The 22,943-nt window shown below is 47.3% G+C and overlaps 3 protein-coding genes across 3 annotated transcripts; all 3 read left to right on the top strand.

Moving 5' to 3' along the window:
• Nucleotides 1-2,013: 2,013 nt before the first annotated feature.
• On the top strand, nucleotides 2,014-4,916 carry LOC113768001 (F-box/FBD/LRR-repeat protein At1g13570-like). The gene is made up of 2 exons (XM_027312211.1): nucleotides 2,014-2,023; nucleotides 4,102-4,916. The coding sequence occupies exons 1-2, from the start codon at nucleotides 2,014-2,016 to the stop codon at nucleotides 4,914-4,916; spliced, it is 825 nt and encodes a 274-aa protein (XP_027168012.1).
• A 5,306-nt stretch (nucleotides 4,917-10,222) lies between these two features.
• Nucleotides 10,223-11,830, top strand: LOC113767358 (protein ASPARTIC PROTEASE IN GUARD CELL 1-like). The gene has a single exon (XM_027311418.1). It carries the CDS (start codon nucleotides 10,902-10,904, stop codon nucleotides 11,694-11,696), a length of 795 nt encoding a protein of 264 aa, XP_027167219.1. The 5' UTR covers nucleotides 10,223-10,901; the 3' UTR covers nucleotides 11,697-11,830.
• Nucleotides 11,831-14,289: 2,459 nt separating this feature from the next.
• Nucleotides 14,290-18,492, top strand: LOC113767998. The gene has a single exon (XM_027312206.1). It carries the CDS (start codon nucleotides 14,290-14,292, stop codon nucleotides 18,490-18,492), a length of 4,203 nt encoding a protein of 1,400 aa, XP_027168007.1.
• The last annotated feature ends 4,451 nt before the right edge of the window (nucleotides 18,493-22,943 follow it).

Below are 22,943 nucleotides of genomic sequence, written 5' to 3'. Positions count from 1 at the left end.
TGATTCCGTCACCTTTCCGTTAAAGCTGTGTGATTCGACCGTCAAGGAACCACCACCACCTTCTTTCTAGCAGATTATGTAGGAGGCGAAGCCCAGGCATTAAGATTGTGGGTTTTGGTGGGCTGCGGAAGAGAAGAGAAAAGAGATGACGTGGAAGATGATTTGGGTTGAGGAACCGAAGCAAACAAAGATGATGATGGTTTTGGAAGCGATGCCAAAAGTCTCGAACTTTCCTGATTTTTTTAGCAATTGTTGCCCATCCCTCTCTTCTTGAAGTTCATTAGATTTATGTGGATTTAGGGTTGAGGAAGGCAACGAAACGGGGGGGTTTTGAATGGTGGGATTGGGGTGGGGGAAGTGGAAAGGAGATGGGTGAGAAAGAAATGATGATGAAGATTTTGGGGTGGCAGTGAGGGGAGGAATCCAGTGAATTTGGGATTTGAGAGCTGTGGTTTATCTTCTTGTTCTTGATCTTGTTCTTCATTGGAAGAGGCGTAGCTCGCTAGCAAAGAGTCTATGACCAGAAGCAAAAAGGGAGAAAAGCCCTAATTTCAGAACAGGAAAACAAATATGCGAAAATGTTGTCCTTGAAAAGGGGAGAAAAGCTTGTGTTTTTCAGTTTTGCCCTTGAAAATATGCCCACGTGAGAGAGGCGTGCTATTTTTAGTCGGAAAAATGAGCAAATACGAGCATTAGGACAAAAATGGAACATAATTTATATGTTAAGGACTATTCTGGATATTTTAAATATTAGAGACTAAAAATTTTTTTATGTAAATGTTAGGGACTAATTTGGTAAATTTTCCAAAACAAAAATTTCAAATATAATGCAAGAATAATACACAAATAAAAATAACTCAAAAACATTTCATCTGTACAATATATCAAAAATAATTCACAAATATAAACAAAAAAATTTTTACAAATAAATTATATAACATTTTTCACTTATCACCACCACTACCCGTCACCACCACCCACCACTACTACCCCCTCCCTTTTCTTCCTCCCTCAATTTGTCAGGACCAGATCAAGGCCTCTGGTTGCGACTAGAGGCCGCAATCTAGCCGCTGCCTAGCAACTTTCTGGCTGCGACCAGATTGCAGCCTTTGGTTGTGGCCAGATTGAGGGGGACGGAGGGAGGGAAAGGGAAGAGAGAGGAGGAAGAGAAAGGATGAAGGAGGGGGTGGTGGAGGTGGTATTGGTGGTTATTTGTGGTTGTGGGTGATAGTATTAATTTTTCAGAAATATCTTTAAAATATTTTAATTTTAAAAGGTACCCCAAAATATATTTCAAAACTTTCTTCAAAAACATCACAAAAAAATTTACAATAAAAGTTTTTCATATACGCTGTTACATTAAAATATTTCAAAAATATTTCAAAAACAGTTAATTCAAACGGAGTCACAAATATTTTATCAAGAAAAACTAATGGAAGAAACTAATAGTCTACTACCTAACTGCGTATATTCACAGTTTCACGCTATCTAGTATCTCTGGATGAGGGGCAGGAGCGGTCATCAGATGGACCACTCCTGAGCTGTTCACAGCCAAGATTTGGCCAAAAAAATTGTACGGTCCAGATTTTATCTTGTATCTCGAATTTAACAACATGTGTGGGACCCAAAAAATTTTGTTTTAAAGTTACACGTTGTTGAAAGTAAGTTACACCATCTACAAATAAAATTACGCGCTGTGCAAAATGCACATAATTGCCAGGAACGATTGCACGTGCTTGTGGTCCAGTATCTCTATTCTCTCACTCGCCCCCGTCGTCTACATGTTCCGGGAATTGGGGCTAAATTACAGAGGCTATTAATTATTTTCAGGTACTTTTGTTTATCCTTATGATCATGCTTTATTTTCTGCTCAACATTTTAATTCACAAAGTCAGCTGGAATTTGCAGTCTTCTTCTGGCCTGCGTAATTTAAATTGATTTCCTCGGTAACTTTTTAACATTTACTGATATAATCTGGTTCGCCTTTTCAAAGTCTTTGCCGGCTTGCCCTTCATGGAGTCAGGTACTCTTTGTAAACTTTCTTTCTGTAAATGCTTCAGTTGCTTAATTGTCATAATCCTGCACTATTTAGTCTGATTACTTTATGATAGAGCGGTTATTTGGCACATTTTGCACTGTTATTTTGTCCTAATTTTGGCTACTTACTGTGCTAAGTATTGAGGTTTTGTTCATATTTCATATTTGTATGAATTATAGGTGATTGGCGTTAAAAGTAATCTCTTGAGGCAAATTTCCAGAAGACCCTTCATCTCAGGGCGTGGCCACGCCAGAAAAGATAGATGTTGCCGAAAAGCCGAATCCGCGGGACCAATAGCAGGAGACCCAATTAAGAAAACCGGTCTACGTGGACCAGATGCATAAGATCAGAGCCCTTGGACAAAAAGCCTTGTTCCTAATGCTTTTCTCCTACGGCGGCTATAAAAGAATAGAAAAAGCCAGATTCAGGGGGAATCAATACCTTAGCTTTAGTTTACTTTCTGCAAGATCTGTCAGACGCTTTTGGTCTTTTTCTCTTTAGCCGCAATTAGGAAAAAAGTGAGATTGACGTCTAATCAATTAGCTAAGCGTCAATTTCCCTTTGCCCATCGGTCAGAAGAGGAAGATTTCTCTAGTGCTTTTTGGGCTTTGTATGAACGAGACTCCTTTCGCTCGACTTTGGCTCTAAACAATTTCCATTAGTTTTTGTTCTTGCACTCGCGGCTCCAAAACAAAAGCGAAGGTAGGGCCTTCTCTGTCGTTACTGCAATTAATTCCCTTTCCCCAATTCTTCGGCAAATAATTGAATGAATTCAATTAAATCACGCGGGATTGACACGATGAGGAGCGGCTAATTTTCTCCTCTACCCAAAAGTTGACGCGAAAGCGCGGTCCATAATATCTGTGAGATCTAATCGAATCTTCATTATTTCTTCCAATTTGTTGCTATTCGTGCGTTTCCTGAATTAATTGTTTTTGGGTAATTTATTAATTAAATATCAACGGTCGGGTATTTGATTTAATTTAATAGACTACTGTCACATTAACTAAATTGAATCCGTAATTGTTCGTTTAGTTGATACCTAGTGACAACCACCATAATTGGCTTTATATTGGGAAAACGTAAGATCTAACTTAAATAAACCCTCTTAGCGTGTTTATTAGTTAAGGTTGGGTTCTTCTAGCGTTAATGCAATTGGATAATTAAATTCCTACGGTCGTACCTAGGGTTGTTATCTGGTTAGGGAAACGTACCTTGACTGTCGAAAAAGTAAGGAAGAACTGGTTATCAGAGCTTGTTGATAGCTATAACCAACCTAGTGATGAATGGACGAAATATCTTTGCATCGATGATCATTTAGTTGGACCGTACCTAAGCAGTTGATCCTTTGGATAGAATTTTATTAATTGCTACTTTTAGTAACTTGTGCTTTGTGAATTAGTTTTGAATTTAGTTTGCTTTATTTTTATTCTTATTTTTTTTATTTGCCTCCCATTAAAAATCCCCCAATTTTATTCTATTGACTTGAAAAGAAATAATTTCCTACCCGCTCCCAGTGGAATCGACCCTACTTGCCATTGTACGCAAAGTTAATATTTGTATAGACAAACCTGGTATATCGGATCAAGCAAATTCTTCGTGAACAGGGTGAATCAAGTAACCCATTGCACACCTAAGATCCCTGCTCCAGTACTTGGATTTGTTCTATAATTAATTGTGATGGTAATTAGGACTTTTTAGTAATTATTATTGCTCCAGGGCTTTTTATACACTAATTATTATTTTATAATCATGAATGGATGAAGACTTTTGATTTTGATTAGCATATAATTGTAGTGAATCAGCACGTTGGAGTTCGAATTTGCGTATGATCGTCAATAAATAAGGAACTGTTTGAGTTTCAAATTAGCGCATAACTTTGATAATCCAGCACGTTTCAGTTCATATTAGTGTATAATTATGAATGAATGATGAACGTTTGAGTTCTAATTGGTTCTGTTTTGATTATCAAGCATATTTGAGTTGGAATTAGTTTGTAAATGAGTGAATGATGAAATTTGAGTTCTAACTGGTCAATGACCGCTTTTGTTGGTTAATAATAGAGGACTGTGAGCAGGAGAGGTCTGGTTTGGAGATTGCCCCTTTGGACTTCATCTCGCGGCTGCCTGATTTCGTGATTCATCACATTTTATCTTGTCTGCATGCCAGAGATTTTACCTCTACTGCAATATTGTCAAAGACTTGGAATCGCACCTGGTCCACTTATCCTTGTCTTGTATTCCACTTTTTCTATGATAATTCAGTCACAGAACGAGAGCAAGTTGTTGGTGACGTTCATATAAAAAAGCGAAAACATGATTTCTTGATTCTTGCTGGAAATTCCATCTGTCGGCGCTTGCAACTAGATTTTGGCGTACAAAGATTTCAATTGTATATTGACTTCCCTGATATGGAGTTGTTGATGCCTAATATGGACCAATGGATTGGTATAGCAGTAGACAGGACTGCTCCAGAACTTGCTGTTTGTATTGATAGTTTGTCGGGCTCAGATAGATATTTTTATAGCGTTCCGCAATCGATTTTGCTCGCTAGCTCGCTAAAAGTTTTAAGCTTATGTGGCTGTAGATTTGAGAGTGGATTGGATATCAAACTTCCACATCTACAGAAGCTTTCTTTATCTCATTCTTGTTTCACCGACAAGTTTTTATTTCACCAAATTCTCTCTGGGTGCCCCGTGATTGAGTATGTGAAAGTGTCATTTTGTATATGGATGGACACACTTCTCTCAGTTTCAAGTTTATCTCACTTGAAGTATTTTGAGTTCCTGTACTGTGATGGGATTGATAATGTTCAGAATAGAAGTAGCAAAATAAATAAATGGTTGATAAATGGTTTTTGTTTAATGGATAATGGATAAATTTAATCCAATCCAATTACAATCATTTAAAAATGGATATAAATGGATAGGGTTTAAATGGATAATGGAAAACCATAATCCATCCATTTAAGCAGCTAGTAGAGTAGACTAGTACTGTATTTTTTTTTTTTTTGGGTATGCGTACGGATTCTCGTTGTCTATATTATTACGTGGAACTCACGGGGTCACTATTAATGGAGAAAAAGTATCCATCCCAGCATGAGATTACTAAATAGGCGAAGATGGACGCGGGGAATCGTAGTTGACTCGGGCACCACGATAACTCCAACTCAGGTTTATAACTCGGTCCGCGATACGTTTGTTAAGTACGCTCGAGCCTTGCCTCCCGTGAGCGGGTTCGACTATGGTCCAGTTAAATTTGACACTTGCTATGATCTATCATCTGAGCCCACAGATGGCTATCCAACGATGTCGCTTGAATTCCATGGGGGCAAAACGCTGTCGCTGAGGCCTGCAAATTATTTGATTTGTGTTGATACCTCTGTTTTTAAACTCGGATCGGATCGCCGGTCGAACCGGGAGCCGACCAGTTGGCTGGTCCGAGTTAATCCTAAAAATCGAAAAATCAAAAATTCGGTCAAATCAGATCAAAACCCGGGTTTGGCCGGAAAAATGAACTCGGTCTCTTTTTTTTTTCTTTTTACTTTTTTTGAAAGGTCAAAATATTTTTTAATATGATGTTTTGATCCTTAAGTTGTTAAAAATTATTAACATATCTCAAATATTTCATACTTTATAAATGTTGTCTTAAAGTTTGGTGTTATTTTTCAATTAAGTCCATAATTTAATTCTAAACTTGTTAATGCTTATTATATAATATAAATTGCTACTTGATTGCTCTAATTTATTTGTATTTTCTTATTAAATATATTTGAAATATCAAATATATATGAATATACCTTTATTAATATTAACATGTTATTAAGTATTTTACATATAATATTTTAATTTTTAAATAAATTTTATTTATGACGTCATCCGGTTCAACCCCTATCGAATCCGGTTGAACCCATTGACCCCTGACCCTTGAACTCGATCGAGTCGATATTCGGTCCGGTTCTGAAAACATAGGTTGATACCAGTGGCAAGCACTGTTTGGCTTTTACCGGCACTTCGGAACTGGTGTCAATAATTGGGAACATACAGCAGCAAGGGATGCGGGTCACTTACGACCTTACCAATAAGGTGATTGGTTTTAGTCCGAATCAATGTTAAGACCACTCTCTCATATTGCTAGTACGAGAGTATATTTGATTTGAACCAAAATATTGTCCCTTCCTTCGAGAGGACATCCGAAGAAATTGGAACCAAAATATTTGTAAATTCATACTAATACTGCTTGGTTTCAGATTTTACAAAATCAGATTAAGATTAAAAAAAATGACTATAGAGAATAATGAGAATTAGTAAAATTTAATTTTTTGATTGATTATGAATTTCAGTTTTTTTAATATTAAAAATAAAAAAATTGTATAATTAAAATAAATAAAAATATCAAAGAAACTGATTATCTAACATTAGAATCCATAATTAGCTAAAGTAATCAATCAAGAATAAGTCTTTGATGACCTAGGACAACTCATTATGGGACGAATTTACGTTAAATGTAATAAGAGTCGTATAAACTACGTAATTTGTAACAGACAAAACTCAACTTTCGGATGCCTGGTCTCCGAAATTGTTGGGGCGACAAGGATAATACTCCCTCCGTCCCATTCATTTGGTTATGTTAGGAGAATCCAACTTTTTAAGAATAGTAGTTTGATTGTGATGTTTATGCTTCTTTTTTCAATTTTACCCCTCAAATTAAAATTTTAGATTTGAATGTATGATTGAAAAGAATGGTTATATTAGAAAGAAAGTGTAAAAGTTGTTTTGACTTTTCTAACATAACAATTGTTTTGAAACATCTCAAAATGAGTCATTGAAACATATCAAAATGAAAAGTATAACCAAATGAATGGGAGGGAGGAGGAGGAAATAGTACTGTAATAGAGGTCCAGTGCTTTTGGCAGGTTTGGACGTCGCATCAGTTTGTTATCCCCACCAAATTATTTGGCTCGACGTTCACATTCTTTTCCATGTCCACTCGTCGGAATGTCAAGCAGTACCGGTACAAAGTTAAATGTGAAACTTAAAACGTACATGAGTCATGCATCTATGTGTGATCAGATATACATTATATAGGAAAAATAATCCCTCTTTCGATTAGTAAATATGGTATATATGATGTACTTTGTTGATATATAGTCCACATCGTTTGGGGGGAACTATCAGGAAATCAATTACTTGGCAAGGAGGGAATTGTACAACCATTCCATTGCCCGTTTCATTATCCACATAAATGCATGCAAAATATTACTTGTGTGGAACATAACAAGGCTGATTGGTTTCAGCCCTGCTGTCTTCATTTTAATTTAAAAGCAAGTTATGTGAAGTCTTTCATTGTTTTTGCTGGATTAATCCTTGAGCTAGCTTTTCTAACAAAACGAACCACACATATTCGATCATGTCAATTAAGGTATATCTACAAGAAAAATCCTCTCCGTTTTCGGTGTAATGATTTATCAATTGCTCGTTGCACGATCGAGCTGGAACTCGTAAGGTCTTCCGATCTGATGACCTGCAACCAGGAGTAGGAGAATCAGGGTTAAGTCCCTTGATTTGTCTCCGACAATCAAGTTACACATATCGGAGTTAAGTTGTGAAGCAGTAATGGAAGAAACGTTTTCCTTCTTCTAGTCCTACTCCTGGCTTGACCTAATAAAACTATAAAAGGGAAATTTTTCTTTTTCTTTTCCATCTTTAATGCTTTGTTTTGCTGCTGGACGTTTGGCCTTAAAAATTTAATATTGGCAAGAAAAAAGACCTGGTCTTTGTAGGCTCTAATTAATGGATATCAAAGAAGGTTAACTTCTTTGGTTGCCTAATTGATGACTAGTAGCCATTGACTCGGTTGGCTTTACTTGCAGAATGATTCAACACATAAAACAAATCGTTAGATCGACAGCCTGATTGATATTGTCTTTGCCATCGCCACTTTGATTATAATCTGCCAATAGAAATAACGGAAGCGCACAACGTTAGTTTATGAAACTTGATAATATTTGATAATATCAACGGAAATTTACAACTTTAAGGGTCCGTTTGTTTCGGGTGAAAATATTTTCCAGGAAAATATTTTCCCAATTTCCCGTGTTTGGTTGCACAAAAGTTACTGAAAACATTTTCCTATGTAAAATATTTTCATTCATCTTATGGAAAACAACTTCCCTTCCAAACTTACTGAAATTGTTTTCCGAAATGCATGCATTCCGCCTGTAGTATGTTCCAAACTTACTGAAAACATCTTGTAGTATGTTCTTTTTTTTTTAATGTAAACAGGAGGACTCGAACCCAAGACCTCTTCCTTACACTCCCTCCCCCGTACCACCCAACCCTCCCCATAGTATATTCAAAAAAAAAAAAAAAAAAACCTCATCCTGCTCATCCTATGCTAGTAATTGATTATGTATAATAAGGACATTTTTTCTAGAGAAACTTTCAGCAGTGAGAGTGCAAGATATATGTCACAATAAGCATTGCATGTGATTGATATTTGACACTAAATGACCAGCAATTTGTTTATTGCTTAAGGAGATATTTTTTATTCATATATACATTTCTCCAAGATTTTTTAAAGTTAAACAATGAGATAAATTTTCTTATTTTGTATGGGAAAAAGTATGTAGTTATAATGTGTAGAAAATAAAGATAGAGATAAAAGTGAAAATATTTCAAAAGTTAAACAAACACCAGAAAAATGAAGTAAGAAAATATTTTCAATAAGCTAACCAAACACCTGAAAATGATGAAAGGAAAATGATTTTCATGGAAAATTACTTCCACGAAAAATATTTTCCCAAGGAAAACATTTTACTTCCAACCAAACAGACCCTAATTTGATAATAATTTTCTAGTTGACCTTTTGTTCTTTCTCTTCTATTGCTTTGGTCTAGGTGCTTTTTTGTTTTTTGTTTTACTAGCAAATAGAGCTAATAATTCAAAATGCTAACTAATTAGTTTATGAAACTTGCATTAGTCTACTTGAGAATAACAATTTGGATTCTCTTAATTCTTCGAAACAGAAGAAAATTCCTTCTGTCTGTTGCATTCCTTGCACATTTTGATGTTATTTACTGCTATTAGTGCAATTTTCATTGAATGAAATTATCCCCAAATTAAAAAAAAAAAAAAGCAAAAGGTACAATTTCTTTTCATTTTAGGTTTAATTCAATCCTGTTAGACATTTTTGATCTAGAAAGAGCATTAACGAATGACGAAATGGTCTCATTGGTTGACGAGTGGACTAAATAAAAATGTGCAACTGTTTTGAATGTTGCGTACCGTTGACCGCTAATTAATCGCCTAATGGCCTAATCTGCAATGCATGCGATACCGAAAGAGAGTTTCTGCATGAAAAACGATTACCTGAATTTTACACTCCACTCCCTTGATTTTTTTTTTTTACGTAAACCCTTAAACATTTCTTTACGAAAAATTGTTACTTGAATCTATTAATCCATAGCACCCACCATTTAACTATAGATAACGAAGGCATGACTATCGGAAACAAGGAAGTCACAGTAATCAGTGTGATTGGCAGATAGCAATTTTCTGTGGGTTTTTTTTTTTTTTTTTTATATTAACCCTAATTATTTCTAATTAGGCATAACCCTGCAGTCGAGCCAATATATATTTGCTCATCATGAAAGATCAAACCGAGTTGTCTGTTGCCGTTTTCCCATCTACCTTGAAAGCCTTCTTGTTCCCTAGCTACTGCAATTCCAATTTGCCATCATATTCAATGCCATTAATATGCATGTGTAGAGGAAAGTTATTCCACATTACAAAGAATAAAACATTTCTAGATAATTATTGTGACCAATGCCCACCAGAAGGACCAACTGTCGTGGACGCTCCTCTAAGTCTTCGCTCTTAAAAAGTTGAGAGGATGGTTAATATGGTGATATTTGTGAGGGGCCATTTTTCAGACTGCTTCTCCATATATACGCAGCATCTGAATTACTATACGTGCTATCTTTAAGCAACTGCTAGTTTAATTTTCTCTTCATTTCTTCAGGAAAGAAGCGCGTGGTTGTGTCTGATCAACGTTTTCTACCGTAATTGAATTTGAACTTATCCTAAACAAAAAACTAAATAAATAAATAAAATGTGAGTGCAGCCATGTCTTAATTAACCACATGCCCTCCATGCAGATCGACGTCTATATAAACCCTTGCTCCTTCCAAACTTCTCATCCCTTCTCTCCTGTCTTCTCTTCTGCTCCAAAACCACAAACATGGCTCGAGAAGCTCAAAGGCCATTTCCTTCCATTAACATCCTCATCATCCTCTTCTTCTTCTTCTCCTTCACCCTCAGTCCATTTTCACCTCAAGCAGTCTCTGCTTCAGTTTTCAAAAGACTTCAGCTCTTCTCAACAGAAAAAGCTCAGCCCACCTCGACCTCCTCCGTTTTGTCCCTCTCCCTACACCCTTATTCATCCATCATAAAGCCGCCAAACAACAACTACTCCGACCTCGTACGCTCCCGACTGGCGAGTGACCGAGCCCGAGCCAAGCTCATCAACTCCAAAATTGAGCGGGCTCTCTCCACCTTCAACCGCCCTCATGACGTTAAACCGGACGCCAAGTCCAACCGGAGGACCTGGAAACTACGCTGACTCAAGTTGGAGGAGGGTACTTAGCTCAGGTCGGAGTGGGCCAACCAGTAAAAGAATTCCTCCTGCTAGCGGATACGGGTAGCCAAATCAACTGGCTCCAATGCCTACCCTGCGATGGGTGTTCCAGCGTGTCCGGTTCGGTCTTTGACCCATCTGGGTCTTCATCTTACAGTCTTTTATCCTGCACATCCCAGGAATGTGCCTCCCTGGGCAGAAACAAAAATTGCCAAGCTGACCCGTGTATGTTTATAACGAGCTACGGAGATAGATCCACTGTTGAGGGAGAATTCGCCACTGAAACGGTGTCGTTTGGAAGTTCAGGTTCGGTTGATAAAGTAGCCATCGGGTGCGGCCATAATCAACGAGGGGGGGCGTCTGGGATACTTGGTCTTGGGGGCACTCCTGTAAGCTTTCCTTCTCAAATTCAAGCGACGTCCTTCTCCTACTGTCTCGTGGATAGAGACTCGGGCAAGTCCTCGACTCTTGAGTTTAACTCAGCTCCACCTGGTGACTCAGTCCTCGTTCCCTTGATAATCAATCGAAGAATTGAGGTTTTTTACTACGTGGAGCTCACGGGGATTACCATTAATGGAGAACAAGTACCCATTCCCGCATCAGCTTACCAAATAGGCCAAGATGGAAGTGGGGGAATTGTAGTTGACTCGGGCACCACCATAACGGCGTTGCCAGATGAGGTTTATAACTCGGTCCGTGATACGTTTGTTAAGTACGCTAAAGCCTTGACTCGCACGAGCGGCTACGATGGTGGTCTAGTTAAATTTGACACTTGCTATGATCTATCGTCAAACCCCACAGATGGCTATCCAACGATGTCGCTTGATTTCTCTGGGGGCAAAACGCTGCCGTTGAGGCCTGCAAATTACTGGTTTCGTGTTGGTGATAGTGCCAAGAATTGTTTGGCTTTTACTGTCACTACGCAATCTGTCTCAATACTTGGGAATATACAGCAGCAAGGGATGAGGGTTAATTACGACCTTGCCAATAAGATGATTGGTTTTAGTCCGAATCAATGTTAGAGCACTCCCTCCCTCCAGTGCTACTACTAGAATATATACAGTTGATTTCAACCTAAATAAATGTTGTTCTTCATATATATAAATATATGCTAAATGTTTTCATAGTTATGATATTTTGAGGATCTCATCGTCTACCTTTGCTCTAAAGTATTTGGTTTTCTTAACCAAACTAACTTTTGTGATTCTTATTCTTTAGGGTCCTTTTCTTTCTATAGTATGCTAATGACTTCTTTGAATGAAGAAGTGGTTGTACCGTGAAAACCAGGGCAGGGCTATACTTGGGCATATTGCATGTTTACCCTGAAATTGAATTGATTGAAAATGTAATCAATTTATAAGACTTGCATTAATCTAGTCGAGAATCACATTTTTGGAGTTTCAAATTAGGAGGAAATTTCTCCCATCTATTAGATCTGTTTTACGTTTTGATGTATTTACTGTCATTAGTTTATTTTGTTTTTTTGAAAAACAAAAGATGACACTTTGTTTCCACTTTAATGTTTTGATTAAAATTCTAACTTTGATGTTAGACATTTGAACAGACAAGAAAATTTAACGACTGAGCTTTCTCTAGAGGTTCAGTGGAGAAGTAGATGAAATGGAAACTGAAGAAAATAAATCAAGACCGGAGTAGTCTGATTGGTTGCCTAGTACTACTGGTGGGCCAAATGCGCAACTGTTTTGATGTTGCCTTGTGTTGACCGCTTAGTCGCCCCAATGCCTAATGGCGCACTATGCACGTCAAATGTGAAGGAGAACCTCTAGAGATCCAAGTTAGTCCATGCATGAAGGTGCTCCCTCCAAAAAAAAAAAAAAAGGTACTGCAGAGGCCCTTCTTGGGCCCGGGCACGTGGCAGCCCTGGGTGATTCGAGCTGGGCTTGGACCCCGAGCCCACGGGGGGCCAGCTTGGGCCGCATGGCGGCTAGGGCTCCCCGGGGAGGCGAAGGTCCGCCCCGAAGAGATCGGGAGTAATCCCCCTGAGTGCGGGATACCGATTATCCGGGGTAAGTCCCGAATCGTACGGAGGTCGGGTTCCCTCACAGGTATAAATGACAGAACACATCAACTGTACAAGGTACGCTGACAATTGGGCCAATACACTCTGACCAGGTTAATCACCGGAAAACTAACTTGACCGTCGGAGTGCCCTCGGGGACCACCTCAGGGCCCCCTTGCAAGTCCACTCCTTTCTGTTTTGCAGGTCTGGGGCGAGCTCTCCCATCGACACGCCGAGCTCATCAGGTCAGCTCGGTCAGAGGAAGTTCCGTGCTTCTTCAGTTGGCGCCGTCTGTGGGAACCGAAAGATAATTGTTAGTGTCGATGGCGAGGACACGGTCCAAGCGAACCGTTGAAAGCACCGGAGCCGGGGCCAGGGAGGGGTCTCGTCGAGAGGAGAACGAAGCGGCCGGGGGCGCTGGGGGCTCGGCCCTCTCAGGGGACCGGAGACGGCAGATGCTCCAGTTCGTAACAGAGAATCTTCCCATGCTGGAGGATATAATCCGGCAGGCAAAAGGAGGAGAAGAGGCGCGGGGCGCACCAACTTCCAAAGCCCCGGGGAAGGAGAAGGAGTCGATCCCTGACCCCTCGGAGGATGGGTCACAGGACCAGCCCCCTAGGAGGAAACGGCCGAGGACTCCCCCTCGTCACCGAGCTTCGGTTGTCGGGGATAGCGAGAGGTACTCCCACGACCGGTCCGTGGGGAGCCGACCAAGGGACCCCTCCCCACGGAAACCTACGCGAAATGGGCTCGCACGCTCCCCCGCCCGATCTGTCAAGAGTCGCCCGCGCGACCCACCCCAGTGGCAGCCCGTCCGGGATGAGCTCGAGCAGATCCTGCGACCACAACCGTACGGGGACAACTACGCAGCCTCGCCCTTCACCCAGGAGATCGAGGACTACCCGTTACCCCGGAGGTTTAAAATCCCGAACATCGAGCTGTACGATGGTTCGGCCGACCCGGAAGACCACCTCTCGGTCTTCCTGACGCACATGCGTCTGCAAAACGCCGCGGATGCCCTCCGCTGCAAGACCTTCCCCATGTTTCTCAAGGGTAAGGCGCGGCTCTGGTTTCAGGGCCTAGCACCGGGGTCTATTCAGAGTTTCACCGAGCTGGCCAGACAGTTCGCCGCCCAGTTCGTTTCCTCGAAGACCTACTCGAAGAACGCGGCCCACCTGATGGCCGTTAAGCAGAAGCCGGATGAGTCCCTAAAGAACTTCATGACGCGCTTCAACACAGAGAGCCTGCAGATCAGGGATAAGGACGAAAAGGTGGTCATGGCCGCCTTCATGAACGGGTTGAGGGTAGAGGATCTCTACTACAAGCTCGTCGAACAACCTCCCAAGAACCTGGGAGAGCTCTTGACCCGGGCTCACGCCGCCGCCAATGCAGAGGAGGCCGGCCGCCTGAAACGGGAATCAGATCGGGAGTTCGGGGACAGGAAAGGACGGGCAAACCCTCCTGAATCCAAAGACGGCCAAGTCAGGAAGAACGTCTTCGACCGTCTCTCCAAGGACAGGGCACCAGCTCCGCCGCCCCTCCCAGAGAAGACCTACACCCCTCTAACACGGCCCAGAGCCTAGATCTTGGCCGTCATGGAGGCGGAAGGGCTGGGAGATCGGCCGCCTAAGATGGGGACGCCCCGGAACAAAAGGAACCAGGACCGGTACTGCGCCTTCCACCGCGACGTCGGGCACGACACGGAGGGGTGCTGGGCCCTGCGCAAGGAGATCGAGGACCTGATCCAGCGCGGTTTTCTAGGGGGGTTCGTGCGCCGACCAGGTCAGGGGCTTGGACGCAACCACTACGGAGATAGGCACGAGGGGCGGAGCCGCGACCGCCCGGAGCGGCGTGACGCCCCTCGGGACTGCTCTCCCGACCGGGACACCCAGAACCTGGCGGGGGTGATAAACACCATCGCCGGAGGCCCCACGGGGGGGGACAGTCATGCGGCTCGGAAGAACAAGCGACCTCCCCCCGAGGGGGACGACTCCTTGAAGCGCTTGCGCATGGACGAGGAAATTACCTTTGGACCCAGGGATGCAGTCCCCCTGGCCGCAGGGAACCACGAAGCCATCGTGATAGACATCGTCACCAACAACTACCGGGTGAGGAAGGTGTACGTCGACCAGGGTAGCGCGGTTGACATTATGTTCTATAGGGTGTTCAAGGAGCTCGGACTAAGGGACGACCAGCTGACCCCGGTCCGGACGCCTCTGGTGGGTTTCACCGGACCACCCATCAGCTCGGAGGGGATGATCACCCTGATGGTCACAGTAGGACAGGCCCCCAGGTGCCGGGCCATTCTCGTTGATTTTGTGGTAGTCAAGCAGTCGTCCCCGTACAATGTGTTCTTGGGGAGACCCGCTTTGAACGCCCTCCGGGCTATCTCCTCTACTTTCCACCCCAGCATCAAGTTCCCCACCCCTGGGGGAATAGCCGAGGTGCGAGGCGACCCAGCGGTAGCCAGAGCATGTTACCTGGCCACGCTTCGGGGGCAGGAGAAGGTGGTCGCCCAGACAACCTGTTTGGAACCCTACATCCCAGGGGATGAGGCCCTGCAGCTGGGTGCCCAGGATGAGGTGGAGGAGTTCCCCTTAAGGGAGGATCGGCCCGATCAGGTTCTCCGCATTGGAGCCCTGTTACCCGCCAAGGAGAAGGAGGGTTTGAAAGCTCTATTGAGGGAATACTCCCAGGTCTTCGCCTGGTCGGTGGACGACATGCCTGGGATTCCAACGGACCTGGCAGTCCACCACCTTGGCGTGGATCCTCACTTCAAGCCGGTAAAGCAGAAGAAAAGGAGCTTCGCTCCCGAGAGAAATGAGGTGATCAGGGCGGAGGTCGGCAAGTTATTGGAGTCCAAGATCATCCTGGAGGTCTACTACCCGACCTGGCTGGCCAACCCCGTCCTGGTCAAGAAGGAGGACCTGACCTGGAGAATGTGTGTAGACTTCACAGACCTTAACAAAGCCTGCCCAAAGGACTGCTTTCCCCTACCTCGAATTGACAGGTTAGTAGACTCTACTGTGGGCTTTGACGTTTTGTGCTTTCTGGATGCCTTTAAGGGATATCACCAGATAGAGATGGCCGAGGAGGACCGGGACAAGACCTCCTTCATCACCGAGGAGGGAACCTACTGCTACAGGACCATGCCCTTCGGATTGAAGAACGCGGGAGCAACTTACCAGCGCCTGGTGAACAAGTTATTCCAGAACCAGGTCGGCAGGAGCATGGAGGTTTATGTGGACGACATGATCGTCAAAAGTCGAACTGACCAGCGCCTCATACCCGACCTGCGGGAGGTCCTGGACATCCTACTGAAGAGCCGGATGCGCCTAAATCCGAAGAAGTGCACTTTTGGGGTCAGATCGGGAAGGTTCCTCGGTTTCCTGGTGTCCCGAGACGGAATCCGGGCCAACCCGGATAAGCTCCAGGCCATCATGGACATGGCCCCTCCGAGGAGCGTGAAGGAGGTCCAACGGCTAACAGGAAGGATGGCCGCCCTGAATAGGTTTCTCTCGCGCTCCGCCGTCCGGGGGCTGCCCTTCTTCCGAGTACTGAAAGCGCCGAAGGACTTCCACTGGACAGAGGAGTGCCAGAAGGCCTTCATCGACCTAAAAACCTACCTCGCCGAGCTACCATCTCTAACAGCCCCAGAGCCGGGGGAGACCTTATTCCTATACCTATCCACCTGCAACGAGGCCGTCAGCGCGGTCCTGGTGCGGGAGGATGGGGGGGCCCAGAGGCCGGTGTATTATGTAAGCCGAGCTCTACAGGGGCCAGAGACACGATACTTGCCAGCCGAGAAGTTGGTCCTTGCCTTGGTACATGCGGCACGCAAGCTCCGCCCTTACTTTCAGGCTCACGGCATTGTAGTCCTGACTGACCAGCCCTTGCGTCAGATACTCACCCGGCCAGAGGTCTCGGGCAGAATGACCAAATGGGCTGTCGAGCTAGCCGAGCACGACATCGGCTATCAACCCCGCAAAGCCATCAAGGCCCAGGCCTTAGCGGATTTCCTTGCTGAGGGGGCTAGCTTGAATCTAACCGAGCTAAGCCCCCAACACGAGGAGCGGCTGCCGAAGGAGCCCTGGGTGTTGTTCGTGGACGGGGCCTCCAGCAAGGAAGGAAGCGGGGCGGGCCTGCTACTCATTTCACCTACCGGGGAAGAACTGACCTACGCCCTCCGGTTGGATTTCCCCGCGTCCAACAACGAGGCCGAGTACGAGGCCCTGCTCACAGGATTGCGGATAGCCCACCAGATGGGAATAACCGCGATCCAGGTCAGGAGCGACTCACAGCTCGTCGTCCTTCAGGTCCTTGGGGAGTACGAAGCCAAGGACGAGGTTATGAAGAAGTACCTGGCCAAAGTACGGGAGGCGGTGGCCTTGTTCGAAACGTTCGAAATCGAGCGGGTGCCAAGGTCCCAGAACAAGCGGGCAGACGCCCTTTCAAAGTTGGCATCCTCCTCATTTGCCCACCTGAGCAAGGAGGTATTGGTGGAGGTGCTAAAGCAGAAAAGTATCGATCAGGTCCAGGTCCTGGCTGTAGACAGCCCGGCCACCTGGATGACGCCCCTCGTTGACTTCCTCAGCTCGGGTGGCCTCCCCGAAAACAAAGCCGAGGCCCGACGCATCCAGCTCCGAGCTGCCAAGTACGCCTACGCCGGGGGAACCCTCTACAGGAGGTCGTACCTGTCCCCCTGGCTAAAGTGCGTAACGCCCGAAGAAGGTGATTACGTCCTGCGCGAAGTCCATGAAGGAATATGTGCGGCCCATGTGGGGTCCCGAGTGCTGGCTAAGAAGTGCCTCCTTTTGGGCTACTATTGGCCCTCCGTCTTCCGAGACGCAGCGGATCTGGTCCAGAAATACCGAGCCTGCCAGGTGCACGCGTCGCTGCGCCATCAGCCAGCTCGGGAGATGGTCCCCATCCACAGTCCTTGGCCCTTCGCTCAATGGGGGATAGACCTCCTGGGTCCCTTCCCCCGAGCCCCGGGAAGATATGAGCACCTCGTGGTAGCAATAGACTACTTCACAAAGTGGGTGGAAGCGGAGCCCCTGGTCTCTATCTCGGGGAAGGCGATCCAGAAATTCTTTTGGAGGAGCATAGTTTGCCGGTTTGGGATTCCGCATGTCCTGATATCTGACAACGGCCGCCAGTTTGCCGAGAACCCTTTCCGGAGCTGGTGCGCCGGGCTCGGAATCGACCAGCACTTCACGTCGGTTGGCCACCCCCAGGCCAATGGCCAGGTGGAGAACGCTAACCGAACTGTTCTGCAAGGATTGAAGACTAGGTTGGAGTCCGCCCAATCGAGCTGGCTGGATGAGCTCCCCAGTGTCCTTTGGGCTTACCGCACTACGCCCAGGACGGCTACTCACGAGACCCCGTTCTCCCTCACTTACGGGGTAGAGGCTGTGGTGCCCGCAGAGGTGGGTCTTCCCTCACCCAGAACACAGAACTTTGTGGCAACCTCCAACGAGGAAGAGCTTAGGTGCAACTTGGACATGCTCGAAGTCAGGCGCGAGGAAGCTGCTATTCGAATGGCTAAGTATAAGAGCCAGATCGCTCGCTATTACAACGCCAAAGTAAAGACTATACAGTACCAGCCAGGAGACCTGGTCTTGCGAAAGAACTCCATCAGCAGAGCTTATAGTTCCAACAAGCTCGACCCAAACTGGGAAGGTCCGTACAAGGTCCTCGAGGTGAGCCGAGCTGGCTACTGCAGGCTCGCTAAGATGAATGGATCTGAGGTACCCCGCACTTGGCACTTTTCCAACCTGCGACTGTTTGTAGCATAGGTTAGACCAGGGCGGTCGTTTGTTCTGCGGAATTCGAGTTTCAGTTTTGTGATTCAATAAAGGCTTGACTTTCAAGTTTCTTGTTTCATTTGTACTTTTTTGCCTTCTGAGCTATGATTTCGCACTAGCACACTTAGCGTCCCTATCTAGGTGTCCTAGTGGGGGGCTAGGGGAATAGCAGTGGGATGTCTTGGGACGGCACAATCTCAGACGTGATCGACCCAGGAGGTCGGCGCGATGGGGATTTTGGAGGGTTTGATGCCCGATCCAGGAGGTCGGCACGACCTTAACGCTTGGTGTTCGGCCCAGGAGGCCGGCACAATCTTAACGTGCTCGACCCCGGAGGTCGGCACAATCTTGTCCCAGGAGGTCGGCGCGATGGGGATTTTGGAGGGTTTGATGCCCGATCCAGGAGGTCGGCACGACCTTAACGCTTGGTGTTCGGCCCAGGAGGCCGGCACAATCTTAACGTGCTCGACCCCGGAGGTCGGCACAATCTTGTTCTGGTTCTTGGAAGGTTTGGTGTTCGACCCGGGAGATCGGCATCTGTCTGTCGTTATCGTAAGTAAAGTGCGGGAAAGAATTGTAAGAAAGTATTCTCCGGACTTCTTATATACATTCAGAGCCTATCTATTACAGAACTTCCAGCCTATCTATTACAGAACTTCCAGCCTATCTATTACAGAGCTTCCCGCCTACCTAGTACCGGATGAGAGGCCTAGCTACGCTTTTCTTCTTGCTGACGACCTACTTGGGGCGGGAGTTGAAGGTACACCTCAAACATGTTGAGAGGTAGGAGCTGGAGGTGCACCTTAAGCATGTTGGAGGTCGGGTGGAGAAGGCTATTAAAAAGGATGGACCCTCAAGGGCATTCTCAACTGGAGCATGGTCACATCCTTACAAGGCTTTCCGTCTCAGATGGACCCTCAAGGGCATTCTCAACTGGAGCATGGTCACATCCTTATAGGGAGACGGAAAGGGTTTCTGGAGTGGCCAGCCTCAGGCCACAGGCTCCTTCCCCGAAGCCCTACCAGGAGTCTCCTCCTCCTCTGGGGGGAGCTCCGCCAGCTCGGCCCCCACATCGCTCCTCCCCACCAGATCCTTCAGGGCGTGCCCCTTGCGGTACCCATCGAAGAGCCAATCCAGCTTCTCCTCGGCCGCAGGATTATAGTCCTTGAAATCCGCCAAGTTGAAGCCAGGTGGGTTAAGGCCCTTCACTTTGTCCAGGGCCCGCGTGACGCCGATCTGGAGGATGGGTAGGTTGAGGCAGGCCACATCGTCGGCGAACTGGTCGGAGCAGAGGAAGTCCCGGACGGCCTTCTTGCGCTCCCGGCTAAGGGCGCCCGAGAGCTCGAAGGCGTGCTCCTCCCTCAGCTTCTCCACGCCCCTCTTCTCCTGGTCCAACTCGGAACGAACGGAGGCGAGCTGGATCTGGGAGTCCTCCAGCCCCTTCTCAGCCTTGCCCAGCTTGGCCTTAAGGGAGTCCACCTCCTTAAGGGCCTGGGCGAGCTTCTGCTCGGTCTCCCGATTCAGCTTCTGCATCTTCTCCAAGTCGGGAGACAGTTCGGAGAAGCGGGTCAGCAGCGCGGCGCCGGCAGCATGGGCCTGGGAGGAAGAGAGCAGGCGTTAGCATTTCATTGAAGGAAGGGAGGAAGTTTCAAGGGGCGCAGGTCGGAAAGGGGGGCTTACCTGGGCCTGGCCGGTGCAGTACGCGTCCTGGAGCTCGGACGGGCTAGCCAGCTCCATCCACTTTCTGTCCCGTGGAAGGACTGACCCCGTGACCCACTCCCGAGCCACCTCGGGGAATTGGGCTCGGTCGTTGATGGAGAGCTCCCAGGACGGGCAGAAGCGCCGGGGATCATGCATCGTGGGGGCCTGCCCCGATTTTGTGGGAGCCACATGGCGGAGTGCCACAGGCTCGGGGGGGCACTCTCCTGGGCGTGCTCCTCTGGGGAGCCTACCCCCAGGTGGACGGGGCCCCCAGATGTTAGCAGTAGGGGTCGCTGAGCCGGGCCTTGCGCGGCTTTCTTCCCGGGCTGGGAAGGCTCGTCCTCTCGCCCCCTCTTCTGCCCCGTGGCCTTCTTCTTGGCGAGGGCTGGCTTGGAGGGGGACTGAGCTTGGGAGGCCTCCTTCTGAGGGGCCGAGCTGCCCCTGGGAGTCGCGGAGGCCTCAGCGGCCTTCTTCGCCGCCTCAGGCTGTTCGGCGGAGGCGGCCTCTTCAGTTGGAGCGCCCAGCAGCCTGGAGAGTCTCTTCACTGCACAAAACAGCACCAGATTAGTGCTACAGGTCAAAAAACACAGGAGGGGAAGGCAGTAGGTAACGAGGAAACAGGAGCAGTATTACAGGAGTCCTGGTCGGCGGGGGAGAACTCCACCCCTCCGGGGGACCCGGACAACCTCCCCAACAGCCCGGCTGCGGAAATCTGCTCGGTGGAAAACTTGGCTGCGTACAGCTTCGTTGCAGAGCCCAGCAGTTGGCCGAAGGCCTCGGGGTCCAGGTCCTCCGGGTAGGGGTCGTCTCCGACCCCCCCGACCTTCCACGCTGTGCGGGGAAAGTGGGTGTGCCTAACATAAAAGAAGTCCCCATTCCAGCTCTTCACGGAAGAGGGGACCCCGTACAGCAGGTCCTGGGCCCCCTTTCCGCCGCGAGTGCTGGGGGAGCGGCGGCAGAAGTAGTACCACCCAGGGAGAGAAGCCTTGAGGGCATAATGGGAACGGAAGAGGGAGAGAGAATAGGGGATGCAGCAGATCTGGCAATAGACCAGGAACCCGACGATGATCCTGATCGAGTTGGGGTGGACCTGGGTTATCCTAAGCCCCCAGTAGCTCAGGATCTCGGCCAGGGCCGCAGGAATAGGAAGCCGGAGCCCCGCGACCAGCTGGTCTTTGTAGATAGCTACAAAGCCTGGGGGAGGTCGGCAAGCTCGGTCGGTGGGCCCGGCAGCTCGTGGCTCGAATGCCGGCGGAATGGAGAATGAGGCGGCCAGCTCGGCCACCGCCCCGGGCGAGAGGGTGGTCTCCTCCCGGTCGGGGTGGCCGTAGTCAAACTCAGGGCCACCCCCCTGCTCTGCAGAGGGGGTCCCTTCTGAGGAGTCCCTGTCCTCCCCGACCCCCTCCTGGGCTCCGCCAGGAGAGTTATGCGGGGATTGGGGAGAGGGGATACGAGTGGCTTGCCGCTCGATGAAGGCATCGAGCTCGGCTGCCTCCAATCGGAGTTGGGCAGAAGGAGAGTGGGCGGACGGTGAACTCATGATGTCAACGGGCTTGAGCAAATCAGGAATGGGGGAGTTGAGGTTGGAAGCAGATGATGAAGAAGGAGGGGGAGAGGAAGATGATGAAGATGGGGATGAAGAGGAGATGAAGATTCTGGTGACTCTACGGCGGGTTGGAGTCTGGGAGGCGGAGGAAGTGACGTCGGAGAGGCCCGACATATAATGCAAAGGGTGGCAAAAGGAAGAAAGAGAATGCGAGGAAAGAGGGGAAGAGACTTACTGATGACAGGAGTGAAGAGGGGGATGAAGGGGTCGCCGGAATCTGGGGGCTGGTGGCCGGAGGTACACTACTGGAGTTGGAGACGCGCGAAAAAAGGAAAATGGCAAATAGAGTTTGCCGGATTTTGGCAGCCACTACTTATAGGGGGCGAAATGGGGGGGAAACGGTTTGCTTGAATTTAAACCGTCCCATGTGAATGCATTTAGTAGGGGTACGAAAACCGAGGGGACGCGACAACTGAAGGGACGCGGACGCCACTTCCCAGTGTCAGCACTGTCTCGGAAGTGACCGCGGCAGAGCAGTGTGATGGTGGGCTCCCACGTGGCTAGGTGGTAGATCAGGTCTGCCCGGGAGCCTGACCTAATCTAGGGGGCTAGTGCAGAGGCCCTTCTTGGGCCCGGGCACGTGGCAGCCCTGGGTGATTCGAGCTGGGCTTGGACCCCGAGCCCACAGGGGGCCAGCTTGGGCCGCATGGCGGCTAGGGCTCCCCGGGGAGGCGAAGGTCCGCCCCGAAGAGATCGGGAGTAATCCCCCTGAGTGCGGGATACCGATTATCCGGGGTAAGTCCCGAATCGTACGGAGGTCGTGTTCCCTCACAGGTATAAATGACAGAACACATCAACTGTACAAGGTACGCTGACAATTGGGCCAATACACTCTGACCAGGTTAATCACCGGAAAACTAACTTGACCGTCGGAGTGCCCTCGGGGACCACCTCAGGGCCCCCTTGCAAGTCCACTCCTTTCTGTTTTGCAGGTCTGGGGCGAGCTCTCCCATCGACACGCCGAGCTCATCAGGTCAGCTCGGTCAGAGGAAGTTCCGTGCTTCTTCAGGTACTAATATAGGTTATAGAGAATTGAATTGATTTTGGTCATTGTATTTCATTTTTCTTTTCTTTAGTGAACATAAATGAAGAAAAAACATAAAAAATAGTACTCCTATAAATTAAGGAGTGTGTT

This window comes from Coffea eugenioides, chromosome 4 (assembly GCF_003713205.1).
Source record: "Coffea eugenioides isolate CCC68of chromosome 4, Ceug_1.0, whole genome shotgun sequence".
Lineage (NCBI taxonomy): Eukaryota > Viridiplantae > Streptophyta > Magnoliopsida > Gentianales > Rubiaceae > Coffea > Coffea eugenioides.
The sequence above is the reverse complement of the archived record's forward strand: the minus strand, read 5'-3'. Positions and strand labels throughout refer to the sequence as shown.